This window comes from Coenobita brevimanus, chromosome 1 (assembly GCF_032717465.1).
Source record: "Coenobita brevimanus isolate Jiangsu-jjx chromosome 1, ASM3271746v2, whole genome shotgun sequence".
NCBI classification, from domain to species: Eukaryota; Metazoa; Arthropoda; class Malacostraca; order Decapoda; family Coenobitidae; genus Coenobita; species Coenobita brevimanus.
This window is the reverse complement of record NC_136954.1, coordinates 62,877,893-62,905,151: the sequence shown is the minus strand read 5'-3', so window position 1 is coordinate 62,905,151 and position 27,259 is coordinate 62,877,893. Positions and strand designations below refer to the sequence as shown.

The following is a 27,259-nucleotide window of genomic DNA, read 5'->3' as shown; positions in this document are numbered from 1 at the left end:
CTTAATGTGATCTAGCCAGAATTGAATAAATAAACTTCATATAATCTATTTAACCATAACCAACTCAGTACACTCAATTGGAGAAAACATAACAAACTCATCATCATCATCACCCTCATTATCTTCATCATCATCTTCAGCTCAATTTTATAAATAAATATAAATATATATATATATATATATATATATATATATACTGTATATATTTGTGGTAGGTGGGGGCGCTCACCATCCACTCACTCGATGTAGTGCAGCTTTTGGGTGTCTGCCCTTTCCTATCCTCCATCCTTCATTCCTTCCATCCTCTTGTCTTTCTTTCCTTCATTCTTTCCCTGTCCTTCTGCCTACAGGTGACTTTACACTCCCTCTTCTGTCTTTCTTTCCTTCATTCTTTCCTCTTCCTTCTGCCTATGGGTGACTCTACACTGAGTGACAAGCCAAATGGTTTCCTGTACACCAGGAAACCAATTACTATGCTGGGTGGTAACCATATAACCAAATTTTGGCGCCTGGTGATTTAGTGGGTAATTATTGCGCTCCAATCGGATTGAGCTGGTGAAGGTTTATATCCAAGGGGTGGTTGGGGTTGATTGCTCATGTAATGCCACTCAGGGATGAGTGAGGCTGGTCACTCTCATCTTAAATGTCGGGACCAACTTCCTATCCCCGGGTTCCTACGCTCTTCATGGGGCAATGAAGGATTGGATGATGGATGAATGGATGGATATATATACAGTATATATATATAAGATGGAGTGAGGCATGGTCCACAAAATAAGGAAATATATATAAGATGGAGTGAGGCATGGTCCACAAAATATGGAAATATAAATAAGATGGAGTGAGACATGGTCCACAAAATAAGGAAATATATATAAGATGGAGTGAGGCATGGTCCACAAAATAAGGAAAGTAAACGCACCAAACAGGGAGAAACTTATCAAACAACTCACAGCATGCATTTCCTGTGAGAGTAGTACAGTGCTGTGGGTCCCAGCCAGGTCAGAGATGAGCACCTCGTGCTCCGTAGCCCAGACCAGCTGTGGGGCCTGGGTGGTGTCATCCAGGGTGCGACCATGAAACTCCTGACTCCAAGGTCCAGTACCACCACCAGAATATGCGCGCACCTGAGGCAAAATGGGATGATTTGAAGCTGAGTGATCAAACTACAGGTTCTACAGCATGTCCTTATTATATGTCACCAGTTTATTATTCTTTTTTACTACTAAGTTCTCAGTAAAGTACACAAAACTTCCCTATTAAAGTATCGCTGTTATACAGCTTCTCTGTCATTTCTTCCAGCTGACAACAGTAGTTCTATGGAAGATGTGATAGTTGGAATTAATCCCTAACTTATAATGAGGGATGCTTATATATCATCATCATTATAATTATAACCCTATTTCCCACTACCATAATATGGGGTGGATAAAATTTATAAACAGGAACGAAGAGCAGATAAGCAGGATAACCGTGAACAGAATGGCCAGTTAAACAGATCACAAGTCTGTTTACATATCATTCAAGCCCTCCAAATCTTTAGAGGGGGGAAAAAAAAATATCCCCCCCTCTTTTATCAGGTTCTCATTATAATCATCATGGCTTTTTTTTTTTTAATCTCCACTAAGGATGCAGTCAGGTAGGATCCAGCAAAAAGAAGAAGAATGTACAGTAATGGGAGAAATATCAACACCATACCCAATAAAAAGAGCCACACAATCATTTACACATCATTTAAGCCCCTGAAATCCACACTCCACCTTACAAGCAACACTGTAAGAGGCAGGTGACAAAGTAAATACAGCACCATAGTCAGACTCTTACCTTAACAGTATAAAAAGTGGCTGGCCTGAGGTTGGAGACAGCAAAAGTTGTGTGGGAGATGTTGCGATTGTAGATGATTTTGTTATCACCCTCCTGGATGTGCATTTCATACAGCCACTTCTGCCATGCTCCCTCACCTAGTGTTATACAAATAACTTGTATACAGTGATGGATGCATTATAGTATGACAATGTATCAAGGTAGTGTTAACCTGCATATTATTACAGACATTTCAGTTACTGTACTTTATAAAACAAATACCATTCTCTGCTGGAAAATTCATGGCATATACGGGGATTTCCACAGCACTGCTACCTTACATGCAGTGTAAAACATAATCAAATAGTACATAAAGAAGACATTAACACCTCCAGAAAACTTCACATATTTTCATTCATCCATCATCATCAAACATATGCAAACTTCAAGATCAACCAGAAAACCTTAGTATGGTACAAGATTTATGACTGCATGAAAAAATGTAGACTGTAATCATCATAAATTTAGTATACAAGTGTCATCAACATTGCTGAAAAGCAGTAAGGAAAAAAAAAAAAAAAAAATGAACGTGTAAATATTCTGTTAGAAATTTGGAGACAGAAGGGAAAAGAAAATTTGATCATGGAAAATTCAAGACATCAATGCATCAGTTCAGAAATAAACAATTAAACTGAATGAAGTCAAAAGAAGCTACAATTCTTCTTAAGGAACCTCCATGTTGGAATTAACCACAGAATATAGCTGATGTTTTCTACAGACTGAAGTTTACCCAAGTGCAAAAACCAGTTACTGTAATTAGTTCCAAACAGCAGTTGGAAACTCGGGAATAAAGAAATTTCTGATGTGTTATAAGGTCTGTAAAAGTATGAAGAGCGTCTACTTAAACTCTTAATCTAATTTCTTGCAGCTGAGTTTTCGACCTATGAGATTAACTACGTAGCTAGCCACTGTCTTCGTATCCATATATCACTCTTATGGTGGTACCTTCAAGGGTTGATGGTAGTTAAACATATAATACAGTATTTCACATCAACATACCCATGAGAGCTGGAAGATAAGGAGGGGCCCAGCTGACTGTGGCTGAGCGGCGAGTGAAGATGGCTTGGAGGAGATGAGGAGGATTAAATGGAACAGGGACAGGCTGTGTGGACCTGTGTACAGCTACCAGACTCCCAACGCTTACAGGGCTCATCATAACATAACTGGTGCAGAAAAAAATGATGTTGTAGACAATACAATATAGTAAGTACTCATTACATATCTGTGATGTGTTCCACAACACCAAAACTTCCATACAACTAGTACAATACTGTAAACCGGGGAAACTGGCAAATCAATTTTATAAGCAGAGATGGAAGTTTAGCAGGCAATTTTTCTGCTAACTATTGAGGACAGCAGTAAAAAGGGAATATAAAAGGGGCAAAATATAACAAGGACTTTCTATGCAACACTATAAAAATTACAAAAAAAATAACATTGCTACATGTTACTGTACTGCACTACTGTACTGATAAATTATTTCAACTACTGACATTTCAAGTCATATCAGCCAATGCACTTGTGGCAGTCGTGGTTTATAAGCTAAATTCTTCAATGAAAATTAACATACTCTGTTGTCTTTTTAAGCAGCAATCACTGAGGTACTGGGTCATATGAATAGAAAAATAATAATGACTATTTACTGTATACTGTATTTAAATTCTCTGTTCAATAAAGTCATGGGTAAAGGCAAACAAAGACGACACTATATTTATGAATACTGAACTAACACAGACACATAAAGAAAATAATGTTGCTTGACAAATATAATGAGGTAATCTGCAAATCTAAAACAACTAAGAACGGAGCTGTAAGAACTCTTAACATAAGAGGTTGCAGAGGTTCTTTTCTTACAGTCTCCTACAAATCTGTTTTCACTAACTCTCCTCAGGAGTGGTGTTCCTTGAACCCAAGAATCAGTTGCCATTCAGGACCTATAAAACAAAGCTTGAACATGTCTAACAGAGCTGCCTGAGCACAACAGCTGTGTACAAACTGGCTGCTACAGTACATACAGTTTGCAATTAATTACAGCTTTCCTTAAGTCCATGACCAAACTGGTATGCTCTAACCTGTTGTGATAAAAAGTGCCTCCATTGAGCTCTTCTGTGAATATCTCACTGCCGTCAGTCCAGAAAAAGCGATTGTTTAAGTGAACAACTGAGTGAAGGTGACTGAAGTATGCCTGTTGAGTGTTGGGCCGCAGGTTGGTCACTGAAGTTCTGTGGATACAGTTATCATCATCATATTCAATGTCAGTCTATATAACATTCCCAGTACAGTAAAGTGGTTTGGGATCTAAGAATATTATAAAGAGAACAAGATGTCATGAGAAGCTATCAAACTGCCCTGTGAATGGAAAATACATCAAAATCAAAACAAACATTTTATGTACTGTAAAATCATTGATCATGATTATCCTAATTCCCACTAAAAAATACGGTGGACAGGAACCAGACATTAGAACAGGAAAGTATGAATGCCAGAGAACTATAAACAAAGTGCCCAGTGAAATGGGTCACACAATCATTCACTAATGACTGATGTCTTCAATTTCACAAACACACTCACAGGCAAATCATCCATTCAAACACACTAAATGACCAAAATATACTGTAATACAGTAACCTCTCAACTAACGCTTGTTTAAACAGCGCGTTATTATTTTAACACGAGCAAATATTTAAGGAGATATGTTAAACTAACAAGGGTTTCTCAATTTAACGTGACTTTACACATACATGATGTTTTCAAGTTAGCCACACGCGCCTTGGACAGTCCCGAGCTGATAAACCGTCTCGGGGACAGTTTAATATTTTCAGTTGAAAAAATATATATATATATATATATATATATATATATATATATATATTGTCTCTTTCATCATGGTAAACTAAGTCTTTACGTATCATTTATAAATTTCTTCAATAATATAAGTGCAGATATTCATTTAAGAAAGCCTTGTTACTCAAAAAGGATAGAGCTTTAATTTTCAAGACGCTACCTTACAACTAAGTAATTTATTATACAGTAAGTATCTGGTTGGCAATAATACACAGTAATATTTTTTTCTTAAAATAAGTATGAGGATACTGAATTGATACTTTCAGTTATAGAAAATTTTCCATGATTTACTGTGGTATTTGAGTATACTTTTAATAAAGAAGATTTACTTTATTACCCAAATTATTTCCTTCTCATTCTCATCTTAAATGTCGGGACCAACTGCCTAGCCCGGGCCCCTACGCCCCTCATGGGGCAATGTAGGATTGGATGATGGATGGATGGATGGATGGATGGATGGATGGATTTCCTACTATAATACTGTATGCGAAAATGAAGTTTGTCCCAATTCTGAGCAATTTGGCTCATTTTCGGACAATTTGGTCCCTTTTATTCTGAAAGATCTGGCAACCCTGCACGCCACGCACACGCGGGAGAATCGGTTTGAAGTGAGCTAGCACTGTGATCTGAACGTCCCGAGCAATCTTTGTCTCACTTTTGACCTGTTACAATGGCATCCAAGCGTCCTTCCACCTCATTAGAAAATAGTGCCGCCAAGAAGACCAGGAAGACTCTTACCCTTGAGATTAAGCTGGAAGTTTTGGCATGCTACGACAGGGGAGAGAAGACCCCTCCCCATTGTCCATGTCATGGGTCATAGTGAAAACACACTCTGTACCATCAGGACTAATGCAGACAAGATCCATGCTAGTGTTCTTGCAGGTACAGCAGCGTCCTCCACTCTGTGCTCACATGCTCGATCAACAGAGATGGAGAGGATGGAGAAGTTACTGGCACAGTGGATCCAGCACCAGAAAAAGTCGAATGTTCCAATCAGCATGGCTATCATTCAGGCCAAGACTCTAAGCCTCTACAGTGATGTGCAGGAGGACAGACAAAAAGCCAAGACTTTCCAGGCCAGTTCTGGGTGGTTTGCCAACTTCAAGTGACGTTATGGCTTCCACAACATCAGGCTGTCAGGGGAAGCCACCTCTGCCAATGTGGAGGCTGCCAGGACGTATCCAGCCACCCTCAAGGCCATCATTGAGGAAGGTGGCTACACTACCTGGCAAGTTTTCGGTATAGATGAGACTGGTCTGTATTGGAAAAAACTCCCTGGAAGGACTTACATATCAGTGGAGGAGTCGACCGCAGCTGGATTTAAGGCTTCCAAGGACTGTCTTAACTCTCCTGTTGGGTGCCAGTGCTGAAGGGGACTACAGACTGAAGCCTGCCCTTGTGTATCACTCAGAAAATCCACGAGCATTAAAGGTAGGAATAATGGTTATCTATTTATCTCAGTGCAAATTACGTAGTCAAAATTATAAGTTTACCCTGAAGCAAGAAAAGGTTATTCTCATGGAAGCCAAATGTATGATTTAACCACAGAATGTGTAGTGTGTTTGGTTTATTTTCTGAAACTTAAACTGCAGTTTGCCCTATATTAAGCCATAATGGCTTGGAAAATGGTTGTTATACATACGGTAGAGTCGTTCATAAAATAGTTTAGTCAGAGCTTACCCACTCTCGTTTTCTGTTCTGTTCGAAAAGAGAAAGTGTCGACCCGCACAATTTACGGTAAACTAATTTTTTTCTTTTATAACGTTAGATTTAATGTTTTTACATGTGTACCACAGATGTTATTTTTGTTCTTTTTTTTGTCATGTCTTAACAGGGCTACATGAAGGGCTTCCTCCTGTGCTACTGGTATTCGAACCCAAAAGGGTGGATGACGAGCAGTATCTTCAAGGTTTATTATGGGAAACTGGAGAAGGAGCTTGAGTTGTACTGCAAGAGAAAAGGCCTGCCATTCAAGATTCTGCTTATCGTAGATAATGGCCCCAGCCACCTGCCTTCAGTGGAAGACCTCTCTAGTAACATTCAACTGGCATTTCTACCACCAAACACTACACGTATGCTGCAGCCATGTGACCAGGGAATCATCAAAACATTCAAGTCGTACTACCTCCGTTCTACTTTACATGACCTTGTGGACAGGACGAACAAGGATAAGATGTCTGTGAAGGAGTACTGGAAACAGTTCACCATTAGAGATGCTCTCCGTTTAATTAAGGAGTCGTGGGAGAAAGTGCCTAGCAAATGCCTTAACGGAGTTTGGAAGAAACTTTGCCCTTAATTTGTCCATGATTTTGTCAGATTTGACATAGAGGTGACTGTTTCTAGGGCAAACCAGGAATCTGTTGCCAAGGCCAAGGAAGCTGGTTCTGAAGAACTGAAGAAAAGGACACTGATGAACTTCACCAGTTGTACAGTATGGAGCTAACAAAAGAAGAATTAATCGAGATGGAGAAGCAACAGAGAGCAGAGCTGGAGGCAGAAGAACCCTCTACATCAACACAAACCCCAGAACCTGAGAAGATATTAGCAACAGAGGATCTTCAAAAAGCCAAGAATGTGATCAGGGAAGCACTTGACATCTTCCAAGCTAAGGACCCAAACACTGATAGAATCGTGACCATCTCCAGGAAAGTGATAACAGATCTATATTGTTACAACTTGATGCTGCAGAACAGAAAGAAGAAACCACTCAGACCAAGATGGAGCAGTTCTTTATGAAGAAGACAGAAAACTTATGGGGATTATCTTCATTACCACTAGAACGGGAGTCAAAAGAAGAGGAAGAGGAAGGACAGCAGAGCAAGAAGGATCAGCACAGCGAGGTGGGGGAGCGGCGGGAGGTGGGGGAGCAGCGGGAGGAGGGACAGCAGCAGACGACGAGTGATGCATAGATGAAGTGATGCTGTGTGTTGTTATTCTTTGTGACCTATTTACCGTAATGAAAACATTGCTCTTACTGTATTGTTTCTATGACCTACTAATGCATTACTAATGTTGAGGAATTTTCACAATGCCGTGAAAGAAGAAAAATTGAAAGAAAATCCACGTAAAAAATGAAAACAGTATGTATTTGGGGGGAAGTTAACAATGCTTCGTCCCAGCTAGGGCTCAAATGTTGTTTACTTCTCCCCAAATATATTGCTTTTGTTTTTTAAGTGGATTTTCTTTCAAATTAATACTATTGCTTTTAAGTTTACAGTAGCAGAACTTCCCAAGTACTGTAGGTAGACTTTCCTAGAGTCCAGGAACGTTACCTCCAATATTACCACTGTTTCTCATGGGAAAATTATGTTTAAATAACTTGTTTTTAAAAAGCGCGACCCCTCCAGGAACATAACCCTCGCGTTATTTGAAAAGTTGCTGTATATATAAAAATATCATAAACAAGAAATACAACTCACAGACCAATCCTAGCTCAGCTCTCACCACAGTACCACCTTTCACAACACATATATAGTACAGAACTCACCTCATGCACTTCATTCTCACAACACATACTGACTCATTCAGGTACCATCCACATGGTGCAGAATATGGGAAATAAGTTATATGGGAGGAATGGGAGGAGTTTCATGGTGAAACAGACAGACAAATGAAGAAGTTTAAGAGCACTGTGGTGTTGATGTGGTGCTAGAAAATATTAGGAATACTCTGAAGAAGTTCAAGAGCACTGTGGTGTTGATGTGGTGCTAGAAAATATTAGGAATACTCTGAGACAGTTTGGTTCCATGTAGCTAAGAGTTCGAGACTGGCTAGGAAAGTATATGAGTGAGGTGGGAAAAAAGAGAGGGAGAGGAAAGCCAATTATAAGTTGGAAAGGTGAAGTGGAATACAAAAGAAAGTACAGAAGTTTAGTTCAGCAGATGAATGCCTGAAGGCAGAGGGCAGGGCAATATGGATGCAATCTTTTCATGGCCACCTCCTCTGCATTTAAAGCATCCAGCTACAGATATACAGACAGACAGACATGGTTCACATCCAGATATGCAATGTACCACTACAAAAATAGCATCATAAGAACATGGATACACCAAATCTTATGTGGTCTCATAAATACTGTAAAGGAAATGTGTCTATGTCACCAATGGAACAGAAAAAATAAAACATGAACACCCACCCATCCAAAGATACAGAGAGCATAGTGTTATTTTCCCGGTCAGCCACAAGAACTTGAAAATTGGCCGGGTCAAGGACAAGACCAGCCAGGTGTGGGGACGAAAGGATGCGAGTGAGCCGGGACTTGGTGATGTGGGATGGAGATGATGATGCAGTAAGAGGCAAGCGGTACAGCCCTGGTTCCTGGTCCTCTGACAACCACCATATGTACCTGAAATGAACACGACAGTGCATACTGTTATTTTCCTCAATCTACAATGCTTTTACTTTTGGTTTAATGACCTCAGCCAAAGTTTATCAATTTTTATTTTCTTCTTGTCACTACCAGATGACTTTGTTCAGGTTAAGAGACCACCCTAATAGTGACAAGGTTACTGAATGCTATACTTCACCCACCCAGGTCAGAAGTCTCTCCTATTCTGAGTAAAGTCATCTACAGCTTGCAAAAATATTAAGAAAATGATATCCTCAGAACGATGAGAATTAATGTTCTTAATTGTGGTTACCTTGTTTCATGTGCCTATATCTCAAAGTATCTTTGTGACTGACAATTAATTTTTTTTTTTTCTACATGCTAAGCTGAATCGGTGGCTGAATTGGTAGAGAGGCGGCCTGCAGTCCTAATGGACCCAGGATCGATCCCAGTTGGGGCAGGGAACAGTTTAAGGATTTGAATTTCCTAAAAGCAGACTTTCCTGATCTACCAGATGACCCGCCGACACATCGTAAAAATACCCCCGCTAATACCAATACATCGATCCTGTATGAGACAGCCCTAGCATGTATTGAATATGGATGATGGGTGTTAGCGCCGAAGTGGTGACATGCAGAGGTGTGGGAGGACTATTGGGCCTTGGGATAGGTCACTGTCCCAGAGTAATAGGCCCTGGAAAAAAAAAAAAAAAAAAAAAAAAAAAAAATGCCGGCTCAGTACACTAAACATGATAAGGTGCAAGCTTCTTTAACTACAAAAAGAATAAAAACAGTAAACATCCTGTAGCAGAGGAGACAGGCCATGCAGACCAAAGCGGATGACCAAACTATACAGACACCACATGCAGCTGAAAAAAATATACTGTATATATTACTGCTCATTATTGATGCAAAAGGTATATCTGAGCAAATCTGAAGGAGGGATGAGGCAAGGTAGACCAAGATGAAGGTGGGGGGATATGGTGAATGAGTGTGCGAGGAGGAGAGGTATGGAAGTTGGTGAGGCTAGAAGACTGACAGGAGATTGAGCTGGCTGGATGAACTGTGTGAGGAGAAGTGCATGGGATTTGGCACCCCTTTTTAATGTGAGTGTTCAGATTGGCTCTATCAGATAAGTATATGTGAAGCTACAGAACATGAAATTTTTTGTGGCCTATCTGATGGAGCCAGGATTTCGAAGGCTTGAATGATGACTGAATGGACGCATGGCCCATTGAACTGGGCAAACTTTGGCTGTCTGGACGCTGCTACTCCTTACCCTGCCCTAGAGTGGGAAAGGAGGTCCAGATGATGATGATGATGATGATGATGATATTGGCTTCTGGTGATGCTTGACATACATCTCATACTATAGTAATTCTATCAATTTCTGTAGATGATCATTGTACCACAACTGACAAAGCTGAGCAAACAAGAAACTAAAAGTGTAAAACTAACCCATTATAGGGATCGACTTGCAGGTGGCGGACATGATAGTGCAACTGGCCATAAACCAGGGTAGGACTCTTGCCAGTCAGGTCACAGCGCCAAATCTGCCACACCTGTAAACATATCCAAGCAGTTCAAGTTGTTAGTAGCCTTTATGACATCCTTTCCCCTCCCCCCCCAATAACTCATCAGTTAAAAAAAAAAAAAAAATGTCAATTCAAGTTTTATTGCTACCAGCATAGATAATTTTGTAGTTCCCCTCAATTTAATGTGGTAAATAATATGTAAATCTTGTGATAGTATAAAACTAATTCCTTACTTAAAATGGTGTGTCTGTACACGTTTCTTTCTTTGGGTAAACTTACTGAGTTGTCCAGTCATATTGGCATCGCTGAAGCGAGGTCAGTGAGAAATGATCTGACAACGTCATGCCTTTCCTTAGGAACAGATGAAACAACTGGCTAATCAAACCAAAAAATCATCAGAAAAGCCGTGGCTGAATTGGTAGAGAGACGGCCTGCAGTCCGAATGAACCCAGGTTCGAATCCCGGCTTGGGCAGGGAATAGTATAAGGATTTGAATTTCATAAAGCACCCTTTACTGACCTATCAGAATACCGGCTGACATGTTGTAAAAATACCCCAGCAAATACCAGTACACAGGCCTGTATGCGACAGCCCTGGCATGTATTCAACATGGATGGTGGGTGTTAGCACCAAAGTTGTGCATGGTATGTAGGAAGACTATTGGGCCTTTGGAACAGGCTCTGAAGCCTATGCCCAGAGTTGGAGACACACACACACACACACACAACTAATGTTAACCTACCATAATGTCTTATTTTGTCTGGGGGGATGATGATGATGATGATGATGAGAGTGCAACATTGCTGAGTCTTTTCTCAAGGCACTTTAACCAATGCTGCCAATATGACTAGATGACCAATTACCTGAGAGAGAGAGAGAGAAAGAAATTGCTGCCTGTACACCCCAAAATACTTGGGTACTCATTAAGCCCACACCTGTCAACAATACATCCCATCACATAGATTGCCCATTAACTCCACACCTGCCAACATGTGCCTTCATCATCCATGCACTTGACATAGTGCTGCCTACTTCCTTCACATTTTTCATTCCTTTTCTGTGTCTACCCTTCTCTTCCTACTCTTCCCATCCTTCCAGTCAATTTTTATTACAGTGTTCTTCTTCCCCATTCATATGGCTCTATACTGAGAGACAAGCCTATTGGATTCCTGTTGACCAAGAAATTATTTACAATCCTGTGTCATAACCACAAAACCAAATAATGGGGTGATATGGAGCCTACAATTGTCCCCTTGTTGAATGGGTGGCAAGATGCAAATGCGAATCCATCCAGGAACCAAACTTTCACACTCTTTCCTGCATGGAACAGTCTTGAAGGGGCAGATGCTCAACAACAACACATGCAGTACTCATTAAACTCTCCCATCAAGATCTCTATTTCTTTCTCTCTCTCTCTCTCTGTATGTGTAAGAACCCTCCAATATAGTGATAATTCTTGCTTTCTCTAGGCAGTTTTATATGTCTCTGGAAAGGCTTTCCTAACAGGTGAAACTAGATCTAGGCTTTATTTTTCTCTTCATAGGTTTCTCAAAACCAAATAAAACTGTCTGGAGTTGGCAGGAATATATCAATAAAACACATTGTCAAATGAAGAAGTTAAGAGAGGGTGTTAATGTTAATGTTATTTACTCTTGCTGTTCTTGAAAGATGTCACTGAGCTTATGAGACCCCCCCCTTCTCATAGAGAAAGGTTTAAAGAAAACCATATCTCAACCCTCTGGTTATTTACATCTATACTGAGATAAAGTTAAAAAATTAATCACTGGACTGAATAGGTAAATGTAAACATGACACATACAAAGAAAGAGCTACACCAGCCAGCCTGTACACACCAGACGTGGATGGCAGTTCTGTTATAAATGTTCCAGTCAAGTTGTACAGGTTCTGAAAGTCAACCTTTTCATGTACAGTATCTTACTTTCTGATTAAGACCAAAAAACAGCTTACACAGCTCATTCCCTAAAGCCCAGCAGGCCAGGCTGGTATGATGGTTCTCATGATGCTGTTTTTATGACATGTCAGTTAGTGTTGTGGAATATCAGTCAAGGCTGTCTGAATCAATTTTTCCATTCCACACAATGTTCCTGTCCAAGCCTGGAATCAATCTTATATCCTTTCAGTCAGTAACCCTCTGCAGACCAGGAGCTTTAGCTCAGATTTGAATGGAAACTGCAAAAAAATTCAAAAATGCTGATTTTTTCAGGCAAGCTACTTGAAAGCATGCCATGTCGAAATCCACAAACATTCTAAACATTCCACATGAACTGGTCGTGTGGGATGAAAATCTAAGATGGCCACCAACGGCATGGGACGTTCGTATAGATTTGGAACCAGAAGTCACAAATGGATATGTAATACCTCTTTTAAAGGGTTTTTGTGTAAAGGAAAACCACTTTTACCATTATTTCAAAGATTTATTGACAAATATTCAAGATATGATCAAGAAAACGTACTATTTTAAACAAAATTGTAAATTCAACACATTTAAAGTCACTACCCACACTAACTTTTGCCAGAAGCAGCTATTGAACTATTTTAGTATCATAACTAGTTATCGTTACAATTATAGCATGGAGGCTCATTATATTCCCTATCAGGTGGGTATGAATTTGCACAAGATTGGCCAATACACAAGGAACACATAGGTGTACAGTGGAGTCCTGCATTCCAACATTTGCATCTCTTGCCACACATTTATTTACCCCAATACGACACAATGAGAAGAACATGTTCTGCTGCTATTGGTATGTCAGTCGAACTGGGATTGAGCATTCCACCCTAAAGCTCCCAACCCCAGTCAGTACGATTCAGATCCTCAACATTGCACAACCACTCCTGAACTGTGAAGTAAGTTCAATATAAATGGAACTTTGCAGCTAAGGATATGGTAGGTAGGCTCTGAAGTTGGAAGCTGGTGGATGCTTTGCTCATCCTCTGCATGTACTGCACAAATCTCAGCTTATCAGGTGTTGTAAATGTCAGACTGGCATTATATAACTTCAGTATGAATATTTCCTCCACTCTGACTACTTCTTCATGGCTGGCATCATTCTTCTTAAATACATCCAACACCCTCCAATCCTCACTTTCCAAGACTGTCATGGCCTCCTTTCTGCCAATGCCATACAAGGCAGAGACTGTGTCACATCCACTGACAGCGTGTGCTATCAATATGCATTGTCAGGTGTGTGAATGCATTGCCTGCTGGATGCTGTGTATGCTATAAACAAAGTTTCTTGCATACTGCATGTAGATATTGTCTGTTGTGGTGTGGATGTATTGCCTGCTGGACACTGTGTATGCTATAAACAATGTTTCTTGCATACTGCATGCAGATATTGTTTGTTGTGGTGTGGATGCATTGCCTGCTGGATGCTGTGTATGCTATAAACAAGGTTTCTTGCATACTGCATGTAGATATTGTCTGCTGAGGCCCTATCAGCCAACATGGCAAAAAGAACTGTATCCTTTGCCACAAATACAACAGGTCGTTCAATATTCTCAGCAAATGCCGGTGCTGTGCTACTAATTAAGTAGTCAGCATCAGCCTTACCTTGACAGTAACCAATACCTTCAGATGTAAGCCAATCCTTCAGCCTACTGATTAACTGTGACTTGTTGTTATGAGCTGCTAAAATGGAGCATTGATTGCCCGTGACTGTTGTGCTGAAATCAAACACTATGTCTGCAGAGACATTTAGATTAGTACTTCTACGATGGAACACATTCTATGCATTTCTCCTTTCTCTGAAATCTCCATTTTAGGAGACTTCAATGTTCACAACCACCTTTGGTCCTCCTCTTCTTTCACTGATCCACCTGGTGAACAAGCCTACCCCTTTTCTATCCTTAATGACCTAGAGCAGCTTGTACAGCACCCTAGCCATATCCCTGACCGCCTTGGAGAGAGCTCCAACATACTTGACCACTTCCTTACAACTAATCCTTCTGCTTACACTGTTAATCTTTTCTCTCCGTTGGGTTCCTCCAATCACAACCTTATCACCTTAACCTGTCCTATCGCTCCGGTACAGCCTGTGGACCCTCCAAAGAAATGTAGTCTGTGGCACTTTGGAGCTGCTGACTGGGAGGCCCTCAGGCGGTACTTCTTTGATTTTCCATGGAATGATTATTGCTTCCATGGCCAGGAGCCATCTGAGCATGCCTTGCGCATTACGGAGGTTATCCTCTTGGGCATGTAAGCATACATTCCTTTCTTATATCCTCTGACTAATGCAAGAAAGCCTTGGTTTAATCACGCTTGTTCTTGTCCACAACAAGGAGAGGGCCCATAAAAGGTACCGGAGCCAACTCACCCCTGAATCACATCTTTTTTATGTTTTTGCCTGGAATTGTGCTAAGTCTGTTCGTCGCTCTGCTAAAAATAATTTCATCAGTACTAAATGCTCTCAACTCTCGAACTCGAATTCTTCTCACTCCATCTGGCACCTTGCTAAAAACCTTTCTAACAACTTTACCTCAACATCCTTCCCTCCTCTCTTTTACTCTGATGGCACTCTAGTTATTTCTTTTACTGATAAAGCAGATCTCTTCACCTAAATTTTCTCCTCCAATTCCACCTTAGATGATTCCAGTGCTGTCCCTCCATCACTTCCCCCCTCTGACTTCCTCATGGCTGACATTAAAATTTCTTCAGCTGATGTATTTTCTGCCATCACAGGCCTCATTACTAATAAGGCATATGGGCCTGATGGGGTCCCTCCTGTTGTTCTCAAGAACTGTGCTTCTGTGCTTACACCCTGCCTAGGCAAACTCTTTTGCCTTTGTCTATCAACTTGAACCTTTCCTTCTTGCAGGATGTTTGCTGTCATTCAGCCAGTCCCAAAGAGGGGTGACCATTCCCAACCCTCTAACTATCATCCAATTGCTTTAACATCCTGTATCTCAAAAGTTTTCGAGACAATTCTTAATAGAAAAATTTTAAAGCATCTTTCCTATCACAACTTTCTTTCTGATCGTCAGTATGGGTTCCGTCAGGGATGCTCCACTGGCGATCTTCTCACCTACCTTTCAGACTCCAGGTCATCCTCCTTTCGGGACTTTGTCGAAAGCTTTGCCATTGCACTTGACATCTCAAAGGCTTTCGATCGAGTCTGGCATAAATCTTTAATTTCCAAACTGCCCTCTTACGCTTTCTATCCTTTTATCTGTGCCTTCATCTCTGGCTTCCTTTCTGGTCGTTCTATAGCTGCTGTTGTAGACAGCCATCAATCTTCTCCCAGATTTATTAACAGTGGAGTTCCTCAGGGCTCTGTCCTATCACCAACTCTCTTCCTTTTGTTCATCAATGACCTTCTAAGATGTACATCTAACCCTATCCACTCATACGCTCATGACTCCATCCTTCACCTTTCCATTCGGGTCCCGCAACGCCCATCTCAGCAGTTACTTCAGCAAACAAGGGATGAGGCTATGGCACACCTAATGTCTGACTTGGCTTGTATCTCTGACTGGGGTAAAAATAATCTGGTTGCTTTTAAAGTATCAAAGACTCAGTTTTTACACCTATCTACCCAACAAAATCTTCCACAGGTATACCCACTAATGTTTATTAATATTCAGCATAATCCTGCATCATCCTTGAACATGCTTGGGGTTTCATCTACTCGGGACCTATCTTGGAAAGATCATATTGCATCTCTTGTAAAATCTGCTTCCAAGAGACTGGGTGTACTAAGCTGACTCCGTTCTTTCTTTACTCCTACACAATTGTTGACTCTATACAGGGGTTTTATCCGCCCCCTGTGTGGAGTACAACTCTCATGTGTGGGGAGGCTCCCCACATATGTACAGCTCTTCTCAATAGGGTGGAGTCAAAGGCTTTTCGTCTCATTAACTATCCTCCTCTTACTGACTCCCTTCAACCTGTCTCTTCGCAGCACTGTTGCATCTTTATCTCTTTTTTATCGCTACTTCTATGGTCACTGCTCCTCTGAACTGTCTGCATGCATTTCTCCACCTCTACGACGGATGTGTAGCACCCGACTAGCAGCAAACTCTCATCCTTTTCTGTCCAACACTCTAATGCAAGAGTTAACCGTTACTTCCAGTCCTTCATTTAAGCAACAGGTCATCTCTGGAACTGTCTCCCTCTGTCTGAATTTCCTGCTTCCTATAATCCCCAGTCTTTCAAACGCAGTGTGTCCAGGCATCTCAAAATGATCGGATCTTGAATTTGGCTCTCTCTTGTATTTTGTTTTTCTCTTGGAAGGAACAATTTTTGTGGGGTCACGTCCTTTGGTTCCTTCTTCATCAGGGAAAAAAAAAAAAAGCTACCTTGGTTGATGGGGTAAGATTTGTGTAGCCATCAAGACAGACAGAGCATTTCTTGCCATAGTTATTGATAAAGTGATTCACATAGCTGTTACACACATCACCATATGTGCAGTACATGGACCATGTCACATTTTGCAGCAAATGTCCTCCATCCACCACACAGTATGGGTTATTAAGAGCTTCAGTGGATATAGGGACTACTGGAGCTTTCAGCACATTGGCAAGATCCCATTGGTTGTCTCTGCACATTGTTCCCTTGTCAAACAGTGCTGGTGGCTGTTTGCTAAACTTATGTTTAAGGTGATTCTCCATATCAGAATTGTACTTTATCACACGTGACCCACATGAAGGGAAGTGTGAGGTCGTCCTCAACACCTTTGCCACGGACAGTGGCAGTACAGATTGCAGCACCAATAGATGTAACCTTGTCACTCCTTTTGAGCTTATTAACATCAACACAGTTCAGGCCAGTGATACATGCAGCTGCCTCCTCACCTGATTTGACTGCACAATCTGCATTAGCACAGAAAGATGCCACAACTCCTGTATTAATGCAGACCAGTCTCTTGCAGTATTCACTTGTGTTGACAAATGGCGAATGGTGTGACAGGTAATTCTGAAAGTGAGAATGTGTCTGCTATCACACGCAATTGTGGATTCCTGGAAGTCTGTGTGTTGGTCAACTGTCTGAGAATACAGACCACAGAAACCCTCTAATGACTCAAAAACAGGAATGTTTGTGGCAGGGCATGGACCATCTTGGACTGTGTACTGCCAGTAATTCCACAGCCATGTGCTAGACCTCCATGTGTCCAGCATTCACATCAACACCTGCTCAACTCTCTGGTCAGTGACGTCTCCAGGCCAGAATCTCTGGGTTCTTCTGATGGTCCAATACCCACATACTGTATTGTGTACCTCTCATACCAATCCTTGTCCATCAGGTCAGATAGCTGCTTCATCTGGTCTAGGTAAAGTCTGGTACACTTTGTGTATGCAGTATGTCCCCCAGAATTAATGCCATGGATCATCTTTGAGATGCAAACAGATGTAGTTCCCAATCACCAAAGCGTTCAGCATGGGCGAACAGCAGAAAAATGAGCACCATTTTCATGCACTCAATCCATATTTTCCCAGTTCTACTGTTCAGAGATAATTCCTGTTCAAGATCATTTAAGATCAGAGTAAGCTGAGAGACATGTTTATGGAGAACACTGTCTTGTGGGTATTTCTTTTTTAGGAGTGTCTCATGTAAGGTTCTGAGTTCATTCAAGTTCCCTCCACTCAAACAGTTTGGTGTATCATCTCAGACACAACTGAGGCAGTAGAAAACTGTAGATCATAGGAAGCAGGAAATACAGACAGAGGGAGACAGTTCCAGAGTTGACCTGTTGCATAAATGAAGGACTGGGAGTAATGGCTAACTCTTGCATTAAAGAACTGGACAGAAAAGGGATGAGAGTTTGTTGCTAGACAGGTGATACGTGCCCATCATAAAGGTGGCGGGATGCAAGCAGACAGTTCAGAGGAGCTCTAACCATTGAAACAGCGGCAGAAAAGATATAAAGATGCAACAGTGCGGCAAAGAAACAGAGGTTAAAGGGAGCCAGTAAGAGGAGAGTTGATAGATGAAAAGCCTCTGACTCCACCCTATTGAGAAGAGCTGTATGTGGGGAGCCTCCCCATACATAAGAGTTGTACTCTATATAGGGGTGAATAAAACCCGTGCATAAAGTCAACAACTGCGCAGGGGTTAAGAAGGTACGGAGTTGGCTTAGCATGCCAAATCTCTTGGAAGCAGATTTTACAAGAGATATAATATGATCCTTCCAAGATAAGTCTCGAGAGAATGAAAGCCTAAGTATGTTTAAGGATGATGTAGGAATGAGATGGATATTATTAAACATTAGAGGGTACTCCTGTGGACAATTTTCTTGGGGTTAACAGGTGTATGAATTGAGTGTTTGATGCATTAAAAACAAGATTATTTTTATCCCAGTCAGAGATACGAGCCAAGTCAGACATTAGGTGTGCCATAACCTCATCCCTTGTTTGTTGAAGTAACTGCTGAGATGGACGTTGCGAGAACCAAATGGAAAGGTGAAGTGTGGAGTCATCAGAATATGAGTGGATAGGGTTAGATGTACAGCTTAGAAGGTCATTGATGAATAAAAGGATGAGAGTTGGTGATAGGACAGAGCCCCGAGGAACACCACTATTGACATATCTAGGAGAAAATCGATGGCTGTCTACAACAGAAGCTATAGAATGACCAGAAAGGAAGCTACAGATGAAGGCTCAGACAGAAGGATAGAAACTGTAAGAAGGCAGTTTGGAAATGAAAGACTTATGCCAGACTTGATCGAAAGCCTTTGAGATGTCACGTGCAATGGCAAAGCTTTCGCCAAAGTCCTGAAAGGAGGATGACCGGGAGTCTGAAAGGTAGGTGAGAAGATCTCCAGTGGAATGTCCCTGACAGAAACCATACTGATGATCAGAAAGAAGGTTATGATAGGAAAGACGCTTTAAAATTTTTCTGCTAAGAACTGACTCAAACACTTCTGAGACACAGGATGTTAATGCAACTGGATGATAGTTAGAGGGTTGGGAATGGTCACCCTTCTTTGGGACTGGCTGAATGACAGCAAACTTCCAGCAAGAAGGAAAGGTTCAAGTTGACAGACAAAGGTAAAAGAGTTTACCTAGGCAGGATGTAAGCACAGAAGCACAGTTCTTGAAGACAACAGGAGGGACTCCATCAGGCCCATATGCTTTGTTAGTGCTGAGGCCAGTGATGGCAGAAAATACATCAGCTGAAGAAATTTTAATGTCAGCCATGAGGAAGTCAGAGAGGGGGATGTAATGGAGGAACAGCACCGGAATCATCTAAGGTGGAATTGGAGGAAAAAGTCTGACTGAAGAGATCTGCTTTATCAGTAAAAGAAATAGTTAGAGTGCCATCACGGTAGAAAAGAGGAGGGCAGGATGATGAGGTAAATTTGTTAGAAAGGTTCTTGACAAGGTGCCAGAAGGAGCAAGAGAATTGTAGTTGGAAAGTTGAGAGCATTTAGTACAGATGAAATTATTTTTAGCAGAGTGAAGAACAGACTTAGCATGATTCCAGGCAAAAACATAAAAAGATTGTGATTCAGGGGTGGGTTGGATCTGGTACTTTTTATAGGCCCTCTCCTTGTTGTGGAAAGCATGAGAACAAGCATGATTAATCTCATATTCTTTGTCTTGCATCAGACAAAGAATATGAGAAGAAAATGTATGTTTCCATGCCCAAGAAAATAACCTCCGTAATGCGTAAGGCATACTCAGATCACTCCCAGCCATGGAAACAATAATCATTCCAGGGAAAATCAAAAAACCTCCCAATCAGCGGCTCCAAAGTGCCACAATTGACGTTGCTTTGGAGGATCCACAGGCCGTACCAGAGCGATAGGACAGGTTAAAGTAATAAAGCTGTGATCGGAGGAGCCCAATGGAGAGGAAAGATTAACAGTGTAAGAAGAAGGATTAGTTGTAAGGATGAGGTCAAGTATGCTGGAGCTCTCTCCAAGGCAGTCAGGGATATGGGTAGGGTGCTGTACAAGCTGCACTAGGTCACTGAGGATAAAAATGATGTAGGCTTGTTCACCAGGTGGATCAGTGAAAGGAGATTCTTTGGCAGCCATTTGTTGTTCTTGACCTTGACCCCGAGTACCCATTTTCAAACTCAGCCAACATTTTGGTCGAATCTTGATACCCAGAAGGTTTCATGCTGACAGCTCAAGTCATTCATGAGATATATAATGGTGCTAAAGGTGGACAATAAAAACTAGCTGACCTTTAGCAGCCATTTTGGTGACCTTGACGTTGAACCTAAGTGCCCATTTTCGAACTTGGCCAAATCTTGATAACCTGAAGGTTTCATCTTGACTGATCAAGCTGTTCATTAGATATAATGGGAACACACACACACACACTCACAGAGGCAGGCAAAAACATTATCGCTCTGCCTCATAAGACAGGCAATAATTATCATTACAGATTTCAGAATTTTTGCATTTGCTGCACGTTCTCTGTGTATATCAGTAACACAGAATTCCTACAATAATAGCAGAAATTGATTTATCACTCCTTCAAACCCATAAAAGGTGGTTTTACATGACCAAGTGTGAATTTTAGTCACTAAGTTAAATGAGTGCCCCAAGCCGATGGTGGCCATCTTGAATTTTTCGTCCCACATGGTTAGCTTACATGGAATGTTTTGAGTGTTTGTTGATTTTGACTTAGAATGTTTCTATGTAGCTTTCCTGAAAAAGTCAGCTTTCTCAAATTTTTTTCCAGGTGTATCCTTAATGCTCCCGGGCTACTGTTCTGTCCGCTCCACCACCATCTCCCCCTGACAGTCTCAAGACACAATACTTGTCACTGAAAAAGTGACCAACCCCTACTCACAGTCAAACATGGGTACACATGCTATGTCCTTCACCTATGTTCTGCTAAAATAAAAGTATTTATAATTGCTCATGAAGGCTATTCATTGGTTGCATATTTCAAGCAATATAAGAATTACCCATTACATACACACACACACACACACACTAAAGAAAGGGATCTTGTGGAGGGGGAGGGAGCGACTAGAAATGCAGTGATAAAAGATATAAAAGTGCAGGAAGTGTATAAATTACTGGAAACTCAGGATGTAAGGAAAGCCCCAGGACTGGATGGAATCTCTACTTGGGTACTGAAAGAATGCAGAGAATAATTGGCGGATAAGATTCACGGTTTAATTGTGTGCTCTCTGGAAGAAGGGAAAGTGCCTCAGGAATGGAAGAGGGCCAATATGGTACCAATTTATAAGAGAGGAAACAAGGAACAACCCCTGAATTACAGACCAGCGTCCCTAACCAACACAGTCGCAAAATTGCGCGAGAGAATCCTGAAAGACAGATATATCTGGAGGAGATGAACATTTTTGCTGAAAGTCTGTTTGGATTCAGAAGTGGAGAGTCGTATGTTTCCAACTTGCTGAGCTTTTACTCAAGAGCAACTGACGTGCTATAGGAGAGAGACAGTTGGGTGGATTGTGTGGATTCAGATTTGCAGAAAGCCTTAGACAAGGTACCCCTCAAGCGACTAATGTGGAAATTGGAGCACATACTGTAGGAGAACTGAAGGGAAACCTCCTGGAGTGGATGACAGACTTCTTGAGAGACAGACAAATGAGGACAGTAATAAAGGACAAGATGTCTGGATGGACAGAAGTAACAAGTGGAGTCCCGCACGGCTTGGTGTTGGTGACAGTAATGATCCTGATTTACGTAAACGATATGGCAGATGGAATGAATAGTTATGCAAGTCTGTTTGCTGATAATGCAAAGATCTTGAAGAGAGCAGAAGTCGAGGAAGACTGTAAAATGCTGCAGGAAGACCTGGATAGGATTCATGATTGCAGCTGGATGCAGGAAATGAAATTCAACACAAAATGTAAAATATTGGAAATGGGTAAAAGTAACAAAAGGCCATCACTGGATTATAAGATGGGAGATGAACCAATCACAAAAGCAAGAGAAGAGAATATGGTAGTGATGGTCCAGGATAGTTTGTCACTTGAAAAACACATTAACAAGATAGGTTGAGAGACGTACAATCGCTTGACTAACATAAGAGTGGCATTTCATTACACGAATGTGGAGATGATGAAAAAATTGATAGTGGCCATGATCTGCCCCAGGCTGGAATATGTGGCAGTAGTGTGATCCCCAAACAAAAAGAAAGATGTAAACAAGATTGAGAGAATACAATGAACAGCAAACAAGATGGTCCCAAGCCTGGCAGATCTGACGTACAGAGAGAAGCTGGAAAAGCTGGATCTGCCTTCCCTAGAAGAAAGGAGGGAGAGGGGCGACATGCTTGCAGTGTTCAGGGCCATGATGGGAGTAGATCAAATTGACAGAAAAGATCTGTTTGTATGGGATGGGAGTGTAACAAGTGGACACAGAATGAAACTGAAAAAGCCACATTGCTTGAAGGATATCATGAAATATAGTTTTCCATATAGATGCACAGACCCGTGGAATAGCCTGGATGAAGAGATCGTCCAGTCTAAAAACTTAAACGAGTTCAAAACAAAATTTGACTTACTGAGAAAATGGGACAGGACCCCACAGGCATAGCTCATTTCCTGTATATCACAACTAGGTAAATACACACACACAGGAACCTACCCCCTTCCTCCCAGATGTATATCAAGAAAAATGCACATCCTGTACATGATGACACTACAATACACACCTGATTGACAGATGAGTCCAAGTGCACAACATAGTAAAGCTGTCTATTCAGCCAGTCAACGGTCAGGCTGGAGGGATACCCATGAATGTGGTCATGAGTAAGAACCGTTGCAACCTTTCCAGTATTGGTCAGCAGAAGGATGGACCCACTACTCTCACTCAGGTATATCAGACCCATCCCAAAGTGCACTGCCATGCCTGTGACAAAAGGTAAAAAACATCCAATCCTTTATTACTCACTCTGAGGCAAAGGGCCCCAAAGACAGGACTTAATAGCTAAAGGGGGAATGCACAGGTAATACAATAACAATTAAGATGTTGTATCAGGTCATTCAACTAACTGTACTGTGGCAAAGAAATTCATAGCTGTTGTAATTCCCTACATGATATGCCACTCACAACACATATTACAAGATACATGCATAAAATTTTTAAGGTGATGTGAAAATAGGCATGGTTGTGATGTACATTGAAAAATAGGTAAATAATGCACATTTTTTCATAAGGTTGCACAAAGTTACATGAAGAACCACACACAAACAGACACACACACACACACAGAATCATGCTCATCATCACCATCATCAACTTACCCTTTTTCCAACAAAAATTGGGGTGATGATACAATAATAAGGAAAACATGAGCATGTAAGAACAATCAACAGCATGCCAGTGAAGTGGGTGTCATACAATCAATCACACAAGAAACAATTATAAGTCTATTTCACAGTAGCTTTTGACATGTATAGTAAGGGACAGAGTTTGCCCATTACTCCACTGCATTTACTTTACACTTAAAGCATGTCTATTACTTTCCTACCTGGTTCATCTATCAAAGAGAATCATCAATGGGCAGGGAACCATACAACTTCTCTCAGTTTATGAATACAGTAGGTTCTCACAGTAACTAGCAGAAAAAATTGACTACTGGTTTCATTGTTAGCAATAAGCTAATAAGTCATTCCTCCCAACCTGCTGCACCAGTTGTATTACTGTTATTTTTTTTCATACATCACCAACATTAAATAAGGACTTGATGCATTTGACTACCAAGAAGAGTATCAAGTAGAAGAGGTGAGATATTACCAACATAAAATAAGGACTTAATCCGCTGGACTTTCAAGAAAGTAAAGAGTAGAAGAGGTGAAATATTATAAGAACTTTCATATTCAACTGTATCCTATTACAGATATTCTATTCCTGTGACATGTTGTAGCCAAGGACAGTGAGTAACAGACAAAGTGAAATATTTTGTGAACTTTTATCCCTAACTGTACCGTACCAGTGATATTATATTCCTGTGATACATTGTAGACATGCTGTGGGATGTCCATTATGTCCAAACCAAGCCTGAGTAGATTTGGTCCTGATGTTAGGAGTAGGTACCCTCCTCCATCATCCACAGCTGGGGAGAGGTAGAGCTTACGTCGTTATAACACTTTCTCAGATGGGCGAAATAACATGTGATGCAGAAAAAAACAAACTGGAGGGTGAGAAAAAAAAAAAAATGGATGGATAGGGAATGAAGGGAAATTATGAACCCCTTAAATTAGATGTTTTTACTGATTTATTACAGCAACAGTTAAGTTTGGAGAGAGACTTCAACTTGCAGGGATTAAAGCAAGCCTTCAATAACTCCTTGACTATAGTACAAGGTTTCCCTCTTTTTAGCTGAATAAAACTCTGGTAACAACTAGAATAAAATAAACAGCACAAAAGTACTAAAACCATGCAGAAGCTTCTGGGCCAATATATGGGGCTTTGTTAAAGTCACTAAAGTCTACAGGCATGAAGCATGAACTTCAGAGCCCTAATATAGGGTTTTGCTAAAGTCTATGGGAGTGAAGCATCTCATGTGCAAAATATATTAATGAGGGACAGATGGACAGGGCCATTCCTAGAGATGTTCCTGTATCTACAGAGACAAAGAGATGAAACTGAGAGTGTGAAGGGGTATGCAAACCCATAATTTTTGATGGTCTTTCATGGAACACTTGTAACTGCTAGAGATGGCCAGCTTGCTTACAACAGAAGCAAAAGCAGTCAGCAATGATATAAAAGGTCAAACATGTTCCTTCATCATAACATACTTAAGAAATGCTGTGCAAAACTGGAGGCTTAACCACACTTCCACAATCCTAGTTTGACCCCTTCAATCCAACTATGTGTTTTTCTTTTATTCTTGCTACAACCTAATGATTTTATTCAACTTAAAACACACCTCTGGTAGTGAAGGGGTTAATGAGAGCTCTGTACTTTGAAAAATCTCTCCAAAGCTGAATAAAACCACTTGTTGATAGCTAAAATAAAACATGAAGATGCCCCCAAGCAGAAGGGGTTATGGTCATCTCACCTGAAGCACTGGGGTAAGTGGTGACCTTGATGACCTCACCCGGCCCCTCTCCACGGTGGTTGGTGGAGGTCAGGTTGAGGTGATAGGTCGTGTTGGCAGAAAGAAGTGACAACACATATCTAGAACAATAAGACACACTAAAGTTTCATCAAGTTCATAATACATTCATTACCCAAAACATTTTAGATACTACCCATTTTCTTCAGCAAAACATATATACAGTATTTTATAACACTCATTATCAGCCGAAATGCTTAACAGTACAATGCTATTACTTGTCTATTACATGGCTATATTTTCATGACACTCATATAATACATACTTTCTCTCCTGATCAGCATTAATGGTGACCCTCATATTGTGTGCCAGGTTTGCATTGTGAGAGTACAGGGTGTAGCAGATGAGGTCACCCCCTGGGAAGAGCGGAGGTTCCCACCGCACCTCCACACGAGACCAGTCAAGTGGCACTGCTATCAGACCCTGTATATCCACATCCATGAAGTATGCTTACATATACACATATGTCAAGAGAAATAACATTTCTATTCTTAATAATACTGTATTTCAGTTATGGTATATTCTAAACACAATCTATAAATGATGGCTGATCTATTATCCATTATATCTGAGCAAAAATAACTCTAGCTACAGCCAGGAAAATTTAATCACTACAGTGAAACCTTTAGTCGTCCATGGGTCGAAATCTATCTCAAAAATCCTCAAATAACAGCTAACAACATACGCACAGGATTTTACTTTGCCAAATGACAGACTATTTTACTCTCCACAGGGAAACCTCTTATCATCCAGGGGATAATATCAATACCCTTTATATATTTATCTGTCATGTACTAAACACAGTTCAATTTATAGCTGCTACAGGTGTTTAAACAGCATTATTTGACATACATTTGACATGCACCTACCCTGGGCGGTGACCTGGGTGGACCTGATGCCTGAGTGCTGATCCAGGCACTCTCCTTTGACATGACAGGGGCATGATGTGGCAACACCAGGCATGCCACACGGAACTAGGACACAAAGCATCACACATCATTATCACCATCATGACATTTTCCACCTACAGTAAGGATTGGGTGAGGTAGAAACAACACTACTGACAGCAATCAAAACTTGATTTTCTGTCACAGATTAGGGGTGGAATTCTCGAACATTTTACAATTAATTCCCTGCTGTCACTTAAGATTTTTGTTTCCATGAAGAACATGGGGCATGGGAATCTTTTCCACTCTCCTCTCAAAAGCAGAGGAAGATCTTTCTCCTCATTATAACAGAAAATCTACCATAAATATCATCAAGAATTCAATCCCAGGGCCCTACTCTTCTTCGAGTGTGAAGTTTCTATGTACAGAATATATCGTACATGTCTACATACATCAACTATGGAAATGTGAAAGAGATTTAATAAGTAGCTCCTACGCGTCAATCTGCTCATTATACGTATACTGTGATTACAGTATGCTACTGTTTAATATATATATGGATGGGGTCGTAAAGGAGGTACAAGGTAGGGCAGTGGATGTGGGGGTGGCCCTAATGAATGAGGGTGAGATTTGGAAGCTTCCGGTGTTGCTGTTTGCTGATGATACAGTATCGTTGAGTAAAGATGAATGGGAGTTGCAAGGTTTGGTGAATGAATTTGGGACAGTGTGTAGGAGGAGGAAGCTGAAAGTTAATGTAAACAAAAGTAAAGTTATGGTGTTTGAGAGGAATGA

General features: G+C 40.9%; 1 protein-coding gene across 1 annotated transcript in view; it reads right to left on the bottom strand.

Moving 5' to 3' along the window:
• Positions 1-27,259, bottom strand: part of sev (receptor protein-tyrosine kinase sevenless) — a 212,496-nt gene that overhangs the window by 80,610 nt on the left and 104,627 nt on the right. Inside the window, exons 6-16 of the mRNA XM_080272579.1 lie at positions 26,450-26,554; positions 25,846-26,003; positions 25,524-25,642; positions 24,453-24,575; positions 23,172-23,368; positions 10,492-10,595; positions 8,843-9,052; positions 3,936-4,085; positions 2,863-3,026; positions 1,825-1,961; positions 954-1,127 (exon numbers count right to left, since the gene is read on the bottom strand). Of these exons, the coding sequence (XP_080128705.1) occupies positions 954-1,127; positions 1,825-1,961; positions 2,863-3,026; positions 3,936-4,085; positions 8,843-9,052; positions 10,492-10,595; positions 23,172-23,368; positions 24,453-24,575; positions 25,524-25,642; positions 25,846-26,003; positions 26,450-26,554 (1,641 nt within the window). The remainder of the gene's footprint in view (positions 1-953; positions 1,128-1,824; positions 1,962-2,862; positions 3,027-3,935; positions 4,086-8,842; positions 9,053-10,491; positions 10,596-23,171; positions 23,369-24,452; positions 24,576-25,523; positions 25,643-25,845; positions 26,004-26,449; positions 26,555-27,259) is intronic.